The following is a 15,805-nucleotide window of genomic DNA, read 5'->3' on the forward strand; positions in this document are numbered from 1 at the left end:
GATAGGAGGATACATTGATGATGATACTAGCTGTATATTTATTTGATGCAGTCCTGTTTATTTACAAAGAATGTACACAAAGTCCTGTTTCCTTCAACATAGTAGAAACAAACAACAGCAGGCAGTTTCCTGGCTCACATTTTCCAAGCTTGTCTTTCTTGTAAGTAATGTACTCCAAGGAACTCTCTCTCTCTGCTCCCCATCAGGGCCACGCTCAAACTGCTTGTCTGGCTTTCTGCCTCTCACACACCCATACAAACATAGATGCAACCAATCAATCCCCTAACTCTTGCTTTTGCAGTCAGTCCCAGGGAAACCCATCAGCCTGCATGTCGTCTGAACTTCTGATAGACCTGGCCATACAACCTTGGGTGATGTCTTCCTATTGTTTCCAGTTGTCAGTACATAAATGTTGTTTGAAATGTTGTAGCCATGTTGGTCCCAGGATATTAGAGAGACAAGATAGATGAGGTAATTTCTTCTGTGTGTTAACTGCTTATCCTAGACCAGGGGTAGGCAAACTATGGCACGTGTGCCGAAGGCAGCACACAAGCTGATTTTCAGTGGCACTCACACTGCCCGGGTCCTGGCCTCCAGTCCGGGGGGCTCTGCATTTTAATTTAATTTTAAATGAAGCTTCCTAAACATTTTAAAAATCTTATTTACTTTACATACAACAAAAGTTTAGTAATATATTATAGACTTATAGAAAGAGACCTTCTAAAACATTAAAATGTATTACTGGCACGCAAACCCTTAAATTAGAGTGAATAAATAAAGACTTGGCACACCACTTCTGAAAGGTTGCCGACCCCTGTCCTAGACAGTCTGTTTCACCTTGTGTTTAGCTGTGACGCTCTGGGTATGTCTACACTGTGATAAAAGACCTGTGGCACAGCTGTGGCTGGCTCAGGTCAGCTGGCTCAGGCTCGTGGTTCTCAGGCTACAGGGCTATAAAATGGCAGTGCAGATGTTTGGGCTCGGGCTGGAGCCTGGACTATAAAACCCCACAAGGGGGGAGAGTCAGAACCCAGGCTCCAGCCTGAGCCCGAACATCTACACTGCAATTTGTAGTCAAGCTCTGTGAGCCCTTGTCAGCTGACTCAGGCTCTGAGACTCAGGTGCCCCGGGTTTTTGATCAGTGTAGATGTACTGTGATGGGGCAAGGCCAGATGGCTACAGTAAAGTAGTGAGGAACAGGTACGTTAGCCCCAGGCTAAACAAATCCCTGGTACCATGGTAACCAAACGGCAGTTGCTCCAGATTAATCAAGACACCTGGGGCCAATTAAGATCCTTCTAGAAGGCAGTGGAGATAGCTAGATTGATTGGGATACCTGAAGCCAATCAAGGGCTGGCTGGAACTAGTTAAAAGCCTCCCAGTTAGTCAGTGAGGTGTGGGTGTCAGAAGCTATAGGAGGGAGTTGTGCTGCTGGAGGAATGAAGCAGTACAAATCCATATCAGGTGCAAGGAAGGAGGCCCTGAGGTAACAGTGAAGGAGATATTGAGTGGGGTCTCCTGTGGGGAAGTGGCCCAGGGAATTGTACATGTCCTATTTCCAAAAAGTCAGCTACCATAGCTGCTAATTTTAGGCCCTGGGCTGGAGCCTGGAGTAGAGGGTGGGCCCAGGCTCCCCCCTCCCCTCCCTGATTAATCACTAAGACTGGGAGACAACAGAGACTGTGCGAGGGAGGGTTGCTTCTCCTCACCTCCCTTGTTGGCTTATGATGAAAATGGCTCAGTAAGCTGTGACCCTTGCCTCTAGAGAGAGAAGGACTACGTGGAGGGTCATAGTGAGCCTCTGAGGCTAGCAAAATCCACCAGGCACTCTGGGGACAAGAAGCAGGATGGGTTGGGGATTCTGAGGGGGCAGTTGGGGGGCAGGATGTGGGTGGGGGTCGGATAGGGGGCAGGACCAGGCTGTTTGGGGAGGCATAGCCTTCCCTACCCTAAAGCTCATTCAGCAGTTTTGAGGCTTGCAGACAGCTGTTTAACACAAAGAGCCAAGCTGTTATCTTTTCCCTTAGGGCTTCCATCCCTTTCACTTCTCAAATGCCAAATTATAGCCTACATTTAATTTCTATGCCATAGGGAAATTCATGTCAGGGGAGGGTAGCTTCATTAAAATTAGCCACTTTAGAATAACATTGACAGAGCCAAGAGAGCCACGGGGGAGGAATCACATGAGAAGAGCAATATCCTACACCACCTACCTCCTTCCCAACCCTACCAAGGGAGAGCCCCCTCCCCTGCATCCCCCGAGGCTTTAGAGGGGTTAATTCAGTGGTTCTCAAACTTTTGTACTGATGACTCCTTTCACATAGCAAACCTCTGAGTGCGACCCCCCCCTTATAAATTAAAAACACTTTTTTATATATATTTAACCCTATTATAAATGCTGGAGGCAAAGCAGGGTTTGAGGTGGAGGCTAACAGCTCGCGACCCCCAGTAATAACCTCATGACCCCCTGAGGGGTACCGACCCCCAGTTTGAGAACCCCTGGATTAATTTAATTTTAGCACCCTGTGTCCATTCACATGAATGTGCTATTTTGAGCATTTCAGTTTTCACAACATAGGCTCATCCCAGATTCTGGAACAAGCTCAAATGCTCAGTTTGTGGAGTATGTACATAAGCTATGCTAAAGACAAACCCACAGTAACCGTCTCCAGTTTGTGAGGGACCCCATGGAGCCAGTCTCTAGGAAACAGATAAATTCATGGAGGTTAAGTCCATTAATGGCTATTAGCCAGGATAGGTAAGGAATGGTGTCCCTAGCCTCTGTTTGTCAGAGGGTGGAGATGGATGGCAGGAGAGAGATCACTTGATCATTACCTGTTAGGTTCACTCCCTCTGGGGCACCTGGCATTGGCCACTGTCAGTAGACAGGATACTGGGCTGGATGGACCTTTGGTCTGACCCAGTATGGCCATTCTTATGTTCTAACCTAAATGAACCCAACAGGGCCGTCCTTAGGATTTATGGTGCCCTAGGCGAGATTATTAAACTGGTGCCCCTGTGCCTAATCTGCTCTTAGCAACACCAATATAAGCATACAGTATTGGAAAACTTGCCACATTCACGTTATTAAAACCAGTTTAACTTAATTAAGCACACTGTAATGCTGATGCACTAGCACTAAAGAAGTAGCACTATAGAAAAAATTCTGATTTGACAGAATGATGCAAATAATATAATTGTTTTAATTTGTCAAAATTTTATTGGAAATTTATATGAAGAGGTATTGAAACAAAGATTTGTTTTTAATTAAAAGCAATCTTTCTGGCTTTTTTGGCTGCAAAATCAGTTTAATAAGCTGGGTTTCCAAACAGTGGGAAAATATAACCCTAGTTTTACCGCTAGGTAAAGCACAAAGTGACCAAAATGAAGTCAGCACAGAATCATCTCATCTAGATTAAGGTAGCACAGAAATGTTACAGAAGTCCTATTGTGCCTTATTTTTGTTTGGAAAGACATTGGCACTAGCAGCACATTCACATGATAAAATACATGATAAATCACTGTCTCTAAAGTTCCATCAAAAACTGACATTTTCACAGCTCTAGCATGATCTGCTATACAGATTCTTCACAAGGAAGTGTCCCTGGCCTTTTTAACTCATATTAACTATGTATTTACTTTATGAAAGTTGGAGAAAACATTGTGAAAATGTAAAACATTGGCTGCCCAACTTCTGGGCTGGCAAAAGCTATACTGACTCACAGGAAAAAAAAAAAAAAGCAGGAGAATCTTAGTACAACATATGGTCAGTCTATACCAGGGGTCGGCAACCTTTCAGAAGTGGTGTGCCAAGTTCACTGTAATTTAAGGTTTCTCGTGCCAGTAATACATTTTAATGTTTGTAGAAGGTCTCTCTCTATGTCTATATTATATAAATAAACTATTGTTATTATCTGAGGTCCTGCTCAGGCCACTACCAGCTGAGTAACCCCAGACCGGCAGCGGGCTGAGCGGGACTGGGGACTGGAACCCTAGACAAGGATCCCAGGCCCTGCTCAGCCCGCTGCTGGTCTGGGGTTCTGACTACCAACTCCTGCCACCCAGGATCCCGGCCGCCAACCCCCCTCAGCCTGCTACCAGCCTGGGATTCTGCTCACCTAGGCTGGCAGGAGGCAGAGTGGGGCCGGCGGCTGGGCTCCTGATTGGCAAGGGGCCGGCAGCCAGAACCCCAGAGTAGCAGTAGGCTGAGTGCTGCCGGCACCCCAGACTGGCAGCAGACTGAGCCACTCAACCCCCCAGCCCGCTGCCGGCTGAATGAATGGAACCCCAGGCTGACAGCAGATTGAGTGGTTCAGCTGGCCTGCTCAGCCCTCTGCCAGTCTGGGGTTCCTTGGGGGTCCCCAGGCCAGCAGCAGGTTCTGAGTGCGGCCGGCTGGCAATAGGGCAGCAGCCGGAACCCCAGAGCAGTGATGGGCTGAGCCGCTCAGCCTGCCGCTGCGTGCCATCAAAAATCAGCTCACCTGCCACCTTTGGCACGTGTGCCGTAGGTTGCCGACCCCTGCTTTATACACTAGTAAGGAGATGAGCATATTACAGTTGTTGGAGGGCTCTTATCAGGAGTAACAGGCTATAGGAAAGTCAGTCAACATTTTTTGTTTCTCTGATGAAAACTGGCCCACTCCCTGCCTCAAACCAAACCTGTCACTAATAATTGTCAACAACTTAATTTTCTGTTTTTGGCTAAGATATTAATTTAAAAAAAATATTGAAATTGGATTCAGGATTGTTAGCAAGAATTTTTGGCAAAGTTGTTAAATGACAATCTAAATGGCAACACAGTACTGCTTTCATGCTTGGCTCACCCCCCAGCCTGCTGGTCCAACAGCTGCAGTAGACCCCAAAATCCACCTCTTGGGGTGCAGAGTGGCAACAGCAGCAGCAAACCCTCAGGTCCAATCACACGCCAATGGGCACCACCACCAGCCTTACGGACCATGGTGAAGTTAGCACAGCATCTGATCTCAGGGACAGGTCACCCATGGAGCCACAGCAGCTAATCCTGCCCAGTGCAGCTCCCCCCGGATGAGATGGATCGCTGGCAGCTGCCAGCCCAGGGGAGAGGTGCTCCCCAGCTAAGGTGACCAGATCCAGATGTCCTGATTTTATAGGGCCAGTCCCGATATTTGGTGCTTTGTCTTATATAGGCACCAATTACCCCCACCTAGAGTGACCAGACAGCAAGTGTGAAAAATCAGGAGAGGGGGTGGGGGGTAAAAGGAGCCTATATAAGAAAAAGACCCCAAAATTGGGACTGGCCCTATAAAATAGGGATATCTGCTCACCCTACCCCAACCCCCTGTCCTGATCTTTCACACATCTGGCTAACCCCAGCCCAGCCCTGTGTGACATTCCAATCCTGGCAGAGGAAGTGAGTTACTTTCACTTTCATTCCTCAGCAGGCAGGCAGCCAGCCTCCTCCCCCCACCTACCCCCCAGCACCTCACCCAACCCAGCCCTGACGGAGGGGAGGGAGGAGAGAGAGAGGGATGCTCCTGGGGAGGAGGGAGAAAGGAGGGGGTGCTCCATGGGGCATGGGGGAGAAGAATGGATGTTATGGGGGACAAGGATACTGGTTCCAGAGCCGCAGAGCCTGCCTCACCTCACTTCAGCCAGGGGGAGAGTCACACTCACAGGTGAGCTCCTTCCCCAACCCCTCCCCCCTCCCCTTCCCAGAGACCCCAGCAGCCAATCCCCTCCCTCAGACTGTGCTGCATTCGGCTCTCTCTAGGACCCAGCAGCCTGCTCTTACATGCTCCACTGCTTCCCGTCTGTCCCGGCTCCCGGCAGAGTGGTGCCCCCAGACCTAGTGGTGCCCTAGGCGGCTGCCTATTCTGCCTATGCCTAAGGACGGCCCTGGAACCCAAAGTTGTGGAGACAGATATGAGTCAAGGAAGCCAGCAGAGTAACCTGGAAAAATCTCTGACTGGATGGGCTCAAGTGTGGTTAGTTCAAGCTGAGGTGGTTCAATAGTTTTGGATTTTTTTTAAGCAGAAATTTTTTATTGTTTCTTTAAACAATCAAACACAGCAAGCAGCAAATATTTGGCCACACACTTCTGGAAACCCCAAACCATGTTCAGGTTTTGGCAGACTAATTTCAGCTTTTCAATTAAAAAAACCACGACACATTTTGAAGGAAAGCAGACATTGTCCATGATTTTTTCTGATTTTTAAAAACCCCTAGTTTTCAATCCAAAAAAAGTTTTGACGGAAAATATTTGTCCAACCCTTTTAATGAGCTTTAGTGCCTTTTAGCACTAGCTGATGCTGAGAACCAATGATACCTTGTGTGACGGAGCGATTCTGGCGGGACCCAACTGAGAGTGCCAAATCAGGACCAATTGCTCAAACAGGGCAGTCACAGCCCTAGGCTGGGGTTTTTCCACCTCTAAGGCCAACCAAACCAGCCAGACAAAAAGGACTTTGGTCTCACCCCACTGGCTAACCACAAGTCACACAAGCAATTTCCTTAGACACTCCAGTCTCCCAGCATCACCACCAGTGCACTCGTCCTGGGGATGAATGGTTATGAAAACCAACACCCCAATAAAAGAAAACGGTTCCCTCGATCCCAAAGGACCAAGCCCCAGACCCAGGTCAATATACACATCAGATCTTACCCACAAATCACGCTGTTGCCAATCCTTTAGAATCTAAAATCTAAAGGTTTATTTACAAAGGGAAAAAGGTGGAAATGAGAGGTAGAATTGGTTAAATGGAATCAATTACATACAGTAATGGCAAAGTTCTTAGTTCAGGCTTGCAGCAGTGCTGGAGTAAACTGCAGGTTCAAATTGAGTCCCTGGAATGCATCCCACACTGGGATGGGTCGTTCAGTCCCTTGTGTAAAGCTTCAGTTTGTAGCAAAGTCCTTCCAGAGGTCAGAAGCAGGATTGAAGACCAGATGGAGATGAAGCATCAGCCTTATATAGACTTTTCCAGGTGTAAGAATCTCTTTGTCTTCACTGTGGAAATTTACAGCAAAATGGAGCCTGGAGTCACATGGGCCAGTCCCTGCATACTTTGCTGAGTCACAAGGTGTGTCTGCCTTCTCTCCATGGGTCCATTGTGTAGCTGACGGTCCTTAATGGGCCATCAAACAGGCTAGGCAGAGCTAACACCAGCTTGTCTGGGAGGCTTCCCCCAGAAGCACAGCACAAACTTGAAATACAGACAGCATAGAGCCAACATTCATAACTTCAACTAAACATGATACAGACATATAGACAGCATAATTATAATCAGCAACCCAGAACCTAGTCTTAGACACCTTATATGACCCCCTTTACTTAGGATTTGGAGCCACTACAGGACCTTGGTTGCAACCCATGTTCTATATGGTCCCCATTTATATCAATAACGTCACACCCCCAACGCAAAATTGATGCAGGAAGGGATGACAAAACATCGCTGACTGCATCCCAAGAGCCCCCTTTCCTTGGGTCTGTCTCACTACAGCTAGTGTTGGGCTAGAGGCCGTACCAGTGTATAACCGAAATGGTTTATCAAAGTCATGTTCAATAACATGAATGGATCTCTTTACAAACTCAAGGTATAACTTGGTTAGCTTTTGTAGCATGGTTCCTGTATATTTCATGTGATCTTGCCAAGAGCTAAAGAAAATAGCTACTTTATCCATACCAGTTCTGGCCAATGTTTTGAACCCAAATAACATTAAACCAATGTAGATATTGAGGTTGTTCATAGTACAGGAATCTTGGCATTTAGCCATGAAAGCAATATGGTAGTGTGCCTCAGTTTCCCCTTTCATACAGCACATCAGGTCTGGAATGTATTTTCCCCTGTGAAAAGTTCCAACACTGTTTACATGCATTAACTGTGAAACATCAGTATAGCAAGGCCCTTTAACATAAAGTGTGTTTTCATGTATTCCTTTCAACATGTTTAAGGGATTTTCCAAAAGATTAGGCACATTGTACATTGTTACAGTTCTTGGCCATAGCAACACATTAGTTACAAAAATTAGCATTAGCAATAACAACAAATTCATTGCAAGTGTCCATTTACAATCATGTTTGTCATGCCACACCCTTGGCTCAATACCATTGGAGTTTGGGCATTTTAGGGTTAACCTGTGGCTTCCCTTTGCAAAATTCAGTCTTCTCTTTCCTTCTGGATTAAACCCTGATTTCTCTTGCTTAACAGAATTCACTGGCTGATGGGGCGGGCCCTCTGTGCTAACAGCTATTAGCAATTCTGTCTTCTCCCTGCCAGCCAAGTAATTCGCATCAACACAGACACTAGCTTTTAACTCTTCAGCTGCTATGGATTCCAAGGCTGGACTTTGTCTCACAGAGGTACCACACAAATCCAAAGAGTCTGAGGGTGAGAGCTGGCTTGCTCTCCCCTGCCTCCTCAAGCATTTAGCCATACAACTGTTCTGCTCTGAAACACCAGTAACTGAATCTGTCCTCAGATCCTGAAGCACAGACTGCTCACTTACAGATTCAGCATGGAGACATTCCTGTCCCAACAGCATTGTCTCCCCACCAACAAGCTGGCCACACACAGCCAGGTGGTTATAGGGCTGCTCCACTTCCTTAACAGCTTCTACTCCACCTGAGACCTTTTCAAAGCTGCCCACACTGGATCTCTCAAAAGGAAAGTCAGTGGATCCATTCACAACAGAAAATTTCTGGCTGTTAGGAACTGAAACTTTCTTGATTAAATCACTTTTACACCCTTCAGTTGCAGTAAACTGCTTGCACAGGCTACCATGGGGATTCCTTTCCCTAGGAGCTTCTCTAAGCAGCAATTCACCCCTCTCAGAAATTCTGCCCTTCCCCTCTTCACCTAGGGCTTGCTCTAAAGGAACACTTCCCTGAGCAACCACAGATGCTACAGACTTTCTAGATAACAGGTCAGAAGCAGTCTCCTTCCCTTGGCCATGAACAAGTTCAGGAATCTTTTCCTTCTTGCTACAAGTTGTCAAACTGTCAGTCGGTAACACAATTAAATCACCTTTATGCTCTCCTTGTGCCCTGGCTAGGGTATCACCCTGATCAGACAGAGTTGCTACACCCTTTTCCAACCACACATTAGCAACTGGCAAACTACAAGCACCAGAACTGTCTGGTCTTTGGGACCTTGCTAAGACACTAACTGGATGCAACCTAGTCACAGTGCCATTCTCCCCAGCAGACACAAACTCCGGACTATTCCCTTCCTGGGCTTTAGCTGTATTTACAACCAACTCCGAGACAACTGAATCACCCTCAACCATCACAGGCTGAAAGGCCCCTTCTGTTTGCTCCACAGACACAGAAGAGTCGGAGACACATTCTCCTTTACCAGACACACAGCTTGGGATCTCATTTCCCTTGTCCCAGCACACAGGGCTGTTCACAGACAACTGCTTGGAGACCGAGGTAGCTCCCTTCATAGGCAAGTCAATACCCCTGACAGAGACAGGCACATTCCCTTCACTGTCACATTTCTCCACACAGGAAACAGGTAAGGGATATGGACACTCATCTTCCACTATCCCTCCCTTCCCAAACTGCTGATTAGACAAAGCCATCAGCTCACAAGGCTGCCTAGGCTCCTCCAAACTTTCCCTACCAGGCACATTGCCTCTCCCAATAGAGAAGCTGCTGCTTTTTTCACTACACTGAGCTACTTTTAGCAAATCACAGTTACCCATTTCAGGTTTACTTCTACAAGCTGCACTAGCCACCAATCCATTACCCATTACAAATTTACCCTCTCCCTCCTCAGTTAGGGATTTAACCTGAGAAACATTTTCCTCCCCAATGAGATCTTTTTGCTCTTGATCTAACTCCAGATTCACTTCTGAGACATTAGACAGACATTCAGAAACTTCATTCCCAGACAAACTGCTTTTTTGCACAGACAAACCTTTGGAGCATCCCTCCTCAGGCAAATCATTGCTCACAATAGACACAGGTTTAAGATCATTCCTCTCCTGTGACTGGCTACCTGGATTGAACAAAGCTTTAACATTTTCCCCAATTAAAAGATCTTTAGGCAATAACTTTCTGACGCCAGCTATCACTTCATGCTGAGCCCCATTCCACTCAAGGTGGATTCTGGCTAAAGGCACACGGACAGTAAACTCACAGAGGATCACAACATTCACACTCTGATTTGGTAAATAATCTTCCTCTTTGACCAGATCTGCTTTAACAAGAGTGATGTTAGAAGCCATAGTTTGCCCTAAACAGCTTTTACCATTGACTTTTACACTCTCATACATAGCACTGCCACAATTTATGGGGCCACCCCCTACTGAACACCCAGTAACAGCATTGACATAAAAGGTGGCATTGTTGGGGTACATTTGGTTACCCCCAGACAACTGCTCAGAGTTATACCACATACCAACATTGTTACAAACTGGATTTTCAAGAGGATACAGTCTCTGCCGTTCTTCCCTTGCTTTTTTGACTTGGAGCTGGAGTCTAGCAGTTTCTTGTTGCATTTTGTGAGTCTCCTGCTGCACCTTGCGAGTCTCCTCCTCAGCAGCCAGCAGCTCCAGACGTCCCTTACGAGCTTTTTCTTCTCTCTCATCAGCCTCTCTCTTTCTCTCATCAGCCTCTCTCTTTCTCTCAGCTGCCTGTCTCTTTCTCTCAGCCGCCTCTTTCTCCAGCTGGGCCAAGACTTGCTTCTCTTCCATTCGAATTTCTGCCAGTTCTTGCTCATAATCAAACTGCAGGCTGTCTCTCAAGGCTTGCAGTTTCCTTGCTTTTCCTGATGCTTTCTGTCTCATGGTCACTGATCTTTAACCAACCAAACTCTCAATCCCAAAGTTAAAATTTGGATAGCATGGGGTTCTGACCCAAAGCTTAATTGACCTGGTTCTGTGGATCCTGCCGACTACGCCACTGTGACGGAGCGATTCTGGCGGGACCCAACTGAGAGTGCCAAATCAGGACCAATTGCTCAAACAGGGCAGTCACAGCCCTAGGCTGGGGTTTTTCCACCTCTAAGGCCAACCAAACCAGCCAGACAAAAAGGACTTTGGTCTCACCCCACTGGCTAACCACAAGTCACACAAGCAATTTCCTTAGACACTCCAGTCTCCCAGCATCACCACCAGTGCACTCGTCCTGGGGATGAATGGTTATGAAAACCAACACCCCAATAAAAGAAAACGGTTCCCTCGATCCCAAAGGACCAAGCCCCAGACCCAGGTCAATATACACATCAGATCTTACCCACAAATCACGCTGTTGCCAATCCTTTAGAATCTAAAATCTAAAGGTTTATTTACAAAGGGAAAAAGGTGGAAATGAGAGGTAGAATTGGTTAAATGGAATCAATTACATACAGTAATGGCAAAGTTCTTAGTTCAGGCTTGCAGCAGTGCTGGAGTAAACTGCAGGTTCAAATTGAGTCCCTGGAATGCATCCCACACTGGGATGGGTCGTTCAGTCCCTTGTGTAAAGCTTCAGTTTGTAGCAAAGTCCTTCCAGAGGTCAGAAGCAGGATTGAAGACCAGATGGAGATGAAGCATCAGCCTTATATAGACTTTTCCAGGTGTAAGAATCTCTTTGTCTTCACTGTGGAAATTTACAGCAAAATGGAGCCTGGAGTCACATGGGCCAGTCCCTGCATACTTTGCTGAGTCACAAGGCGTGTCTGCCTTCTCTCCATGGGTCCATTGTGTAGCTGACGGTCCTTAATGGGCCATCAAACAGGCTAGGCAGAGCTAACACCAGCTTGTCTGGGAGGCTTCCCCCAGAAGCACAGCACAAACTTGAAATACAGACAGCATAGAGCCAACATTCATAACTTCAACTAAACATGATACAGACATATAGACAGCATAATTATAATCAGCAACCCAGAACCTAGTCTTAGACACCTTATATGACCCCCTTTACTTAGGATTTGGAGCCACTACAGGACCTTGGTTGCAACCCATGTTCTATATGGTCCCCATTTATATCAATAACGTCACACCTTGTAAAGGTGACTTGAAAAGAAGTTTTCTCAAACTGGGTCTGTGCCGAGATGCGGAAGGTTTTTAAATGTTTATTTTTTCCAGGGCTGCCCGGAGGGGGCAAGTGGGGCAATTTGCCCCGGGCCCCACAGGGGCCCCCACGAGAATATAGTATTCTATAGTATTGCAACTTTTTTTTATGGAAGGGGCCCCTGAAATTGCTTTGCCCCAGGCCCCCTGAATCCTCTGGGCGGCCCTGCACCACACATCACCTCCATATTGGTGCACATGACAAAATTCATTCTGCACATTAATGTAAAAAATTAGAGGGAACATTGGTGGGTGGGGCCATGCCTGACTGTCTGGGGAGGCACAGCCTCCTCCAGCCTATGGTACCTGCCTCCACGAGGGGAGTAGCTACCAGCGCTGAGAGTACAGCTGCTGTCTACACTGCCACTTTACAGCACTGAAACTTGCAGTGTTCAGGGAGGTGTTTTTTTCATAGCTCTGAGTGAGAAAGTTTCAGCGCTGTAAAATGGCAGTGTAGACAGGGCCTAAGTTGATCTAACTTATGTCAGCATACAGCTGCCAAAGTAATTACATCGCTTGTGTGTGTCTACACTTTGCTCCTTGTGTGCGTCCTCACCAGGAGTGTTTGTATCAATTGTACTGTCAATGAGGAGCATTGTGGCATGGCTTTTGAGAGCCAGTAACAATGGTTGTAAGCAACACTGACACTGCATTGACCTAACTACATTACCGTTGACCTATGCCTCTTGTGAAGGTGGAGTTATTAAGTCAGTGTAGTGAGGCAGTTATGTCGGCGGGGGCAAAATTTTAGTATAAATACTTACATAGTTAGGTTGACGTAAGCTGCCTTACATTGACCTAACTCTGTAGAGTAGACTTGAGTTACCCTAACTGGTTGGTCTAGGGCAGGGGTCGGCACACGTGCCAAAGGTGGCACAGGAGCCGATTTTGCCTGACCACACGGCTGCCAGCTGGGGTCCCAGCCGCTGGCCCCACTCAGCCCGCTGCCGGCTGAGTGAATGGAACCCCAGGCTAGCAGGAGGCTGAGCAGGGCCGGCAGCCAGGACCCCAGACCGGTGGCAGGCGCACCCCCCAGAACTCCCCTCACTGTGCTCGGGTTCTGCAGCTCCCGGGAGTGTGAGCCACCGGGGCGCGGGGCCCTGAGCCTGCTGCGGGAGGGGCAGCGGCAGCGGTTCACACTCCTGGGAGCCGCAGAGCCCAAGCGCAGCGAGTGGGGAGCCGGGGGGCGCACAGGAACTGCTGCCCACATGCATCCACTGCAGGAGCCCCCCGGGGGGGGAAACCAGGCCACAGCTTGGGCAGGCGCCCCCCCGCCCGGGTCACTCCTCGCCGCTGCCCCTCCTGCAGCTCCCTCCCTCCCGCTGCCTCAGCACTCCACATGGAATTTTGCCTCCACATGGAGCCAGTGACTGATTGGCATGGGCATGGTAAGGGGAATCCCAGGGGGCGGTCAGGGAGCAGGGGGAGGGTTGGATGAGTCGGGAGTTCTGGGGGTCCTGTCAGGGGGCAGGGAGTGGTTGGATGGGGCGTGGGAGTCCCAGGGGTCTGTCTGGGGGCAAGGGTGTGAATAAGTCAGGGGACGGGTAGGGTCCTAGTGGGGCAGTTAGGGTGGGGGAGTCTCAGGAGGGGGCAGTCAGGGGACAAGGAGCAGGGAGGCTTAGGTAGGGGCTGGGGTTCTGGGGGGAAGTTAGGGGCAGGGGTCCCAGGAGGGGGCAGTCAGGGGACAAGGAGCGGGGGGGATTGGGGGTTTTGATGGGGGCAGTCGGAGTGGGAAGTGGCAGGGAGTGGATGGGGGCAGGGCTAGGGCAGGGCTCTCCCCTCTTTTTTGATTGTTGAAATATGGTAACCCTAGGTGAAGGGGGAGCCGGGGGGCACATGGGGGCTGGCGCCTGCATACATCCACTGAAGCCTGCAGGAGCCCCCAGGGGGGCACTGGGCCTCAGCCTGGGCAGGAGGGGCTGGGGGGGCGCGGCTTCACCCCGCTAGCAGCACCACCGCCTTTGCAGGGCTGCTGTCCCCCTTCACCACGCCGGGTTCCTCCATGGCTGAGGTCACTGCTGCCGCAAGCGAGACGTTCTGCCTCTCCGATGCCTCCGAAAGGCAGCTACTCCCTGCTGAACTGCTGCAGCGGCCCAAGCCCGGCAAAGCCAGTGAGTGGACTCAGGGCAAGGGCCACCAGGTTGGGGTGGGGTCCCTTGCAAACAGGACATTTTAACAGAGGAAGAGGAGCACCAGACCAGAACAGGGGACCAGTTTACAGAGGATGACTTTAGAGCATTCTGAGACCTTTTGAAGAGGATGGCAGAGATGCTTGAGATTCCTCTTGAGGTGATTGAGGGAAATCTTATACATTTTTTTTTATATTCTTCGGCCAGTACCTCAGGGTTGCATTGCAATGTCAATAAATGAAGGTATTATGGACTTGACCAAAAATCTGTGGGCTATACCTGTGTCACTCTCTGCAATATTTAAGAGAGAGGACCACAGATATCAAGTCCCATCCAAAAGGTATTAGTATTTTTATACTCCTCCTACCCCAGGTACTTTGGTTATGACTGCCATACAAGTTGGATTGATTTAAATCAAAGTGACTTAAATCACCTATTTTAATAATATTGAAATCAGCAAGCAGGAAACTTTGATTTAAATAGTAAATTTTAATCTTTTTTTTGCATTTGTACTTTTTAGTTCTTTTCCTAAAGAAAGGTTGATTCTCATTGGCTAAGTTGATTTCTGACTAAATATAACTTCATCTCCACTAGAATTAGAAAGAAGTGTTGGACATATTTGGGACATGTACTCTGGATGCCAACACACAGACTCCCATATGAAGCTGTCAAGTAGAAACCAACTGGTGTGAGGAAACATGGGCCCCCAAGAGAAACTTTAAGAAGAACCCTTAGCAGGGAGGGCAGAACAGTCATTCTCAATAATATTGAACAGATGGAGGCAGCAGTACATGAGAGAAGGATGGAAGAGACTAGTTTCAGCCCTGTGCACCAGTACTGGTGTGAGAAGGATGTAATAACTAATAATAATAAATAACAACTTTTACACTAAATTTGGTACTTCTATTTTCTAACCAGGAGGTGTGACCCTAACAGCCCCTAAATGCCCACTGACAAAGGGTTCACTATCATGTAACAGCAGTTCCAAGAAGCCTGACAAATTTACTATGCCTAACATATTGCTGTCATTATATTTACATATAAAGAATGTGGTGTGAGATATCAAATGAAAGCGGGTCACAAACTGGTCATTAATGGCATTGTGAAATGTATGTATTAACAGAGGAATTATGGATACTTACAGATAGTATGCTTTAACGTGTGTACCCAAACAAAGGGGGAACCAGGTTTTCTTCCAAACAGGAGGGAAGATAGTTATCTCCCTTTCTGTAATGTAAATTGAGCATGATAATGCCAGAGACAATTGACAGTTTATTTGCATCAGAGGTAAGGAGAAGGAACAAATTAACATGTGGATGTGAAATGAGCATGGGAAGGCACTGGATTCTGAACCCCAGGGCTTCATCCTGACTCTGGTGACAAAGATGATAAATTTCAGGATGTCTAAGAAGAAGCAAAAAGACATTTTAGTTATCCGTAACTGAGGAAACAAAGAGGTCAGCACTCTTTGCATCCATAAATGGTGAATCCCCAGTCACGTGAGTTAGTGGCACTGAGACGTGACTGTGGGTGAGCAAAAGTGCTTTAGACAAAGACTGGAGCCTGATAAGGTCATATGTAGTCTCTTATAAGTGTATTATACTTTTGTTTCATTTGTAACCATTTCTGTTTCTTGGTTT

At 47.7% G+C, this 15,805-nt stretch overlaps 1 protein-coding gene across 1 annotated transcript in view; it reads left to right on the forward strand.

Moving 5' to 3' along the window:
- LOC123366235 (cation channel sperm-associated protein subunit epsilon-like) overlaps positions 1–15,108 on the forward strand; it is a 55,383-nt gene extending 40,275 nt beyond the window's left edge. Inside the window, exon 6 of the mRNA XM_045009496.1 lies at positions 14,760–15,108. Within this exon, the coding sequence (XP_044865431.1) occupies positions 14,760–14,841 (82 nt within the window). The 3' untranslated portion in view covers positions 14,842–15,108. The remainder of the gene's footprint in view (positions 1–14,759) is intronic.
- Positions 15,109–15,805: the final 697 nt, after the last annotated feature.

This window comes from Mauremys mutica, chromosome 3 (assembly GCF_020497125.1).
Source record: "Mauremys mutica isolate MM-2020 ecotype Southern chromosome 3, ASM2049712v1, whole genome shotgun sequence".
In the NCBI taxonomy this organism is placed as follows: domain Eukaryota; kingdom Metazoa; phylum Chordata; order Testudines; family Geoemydidae; genus Mauremys; species Mauremys mutica.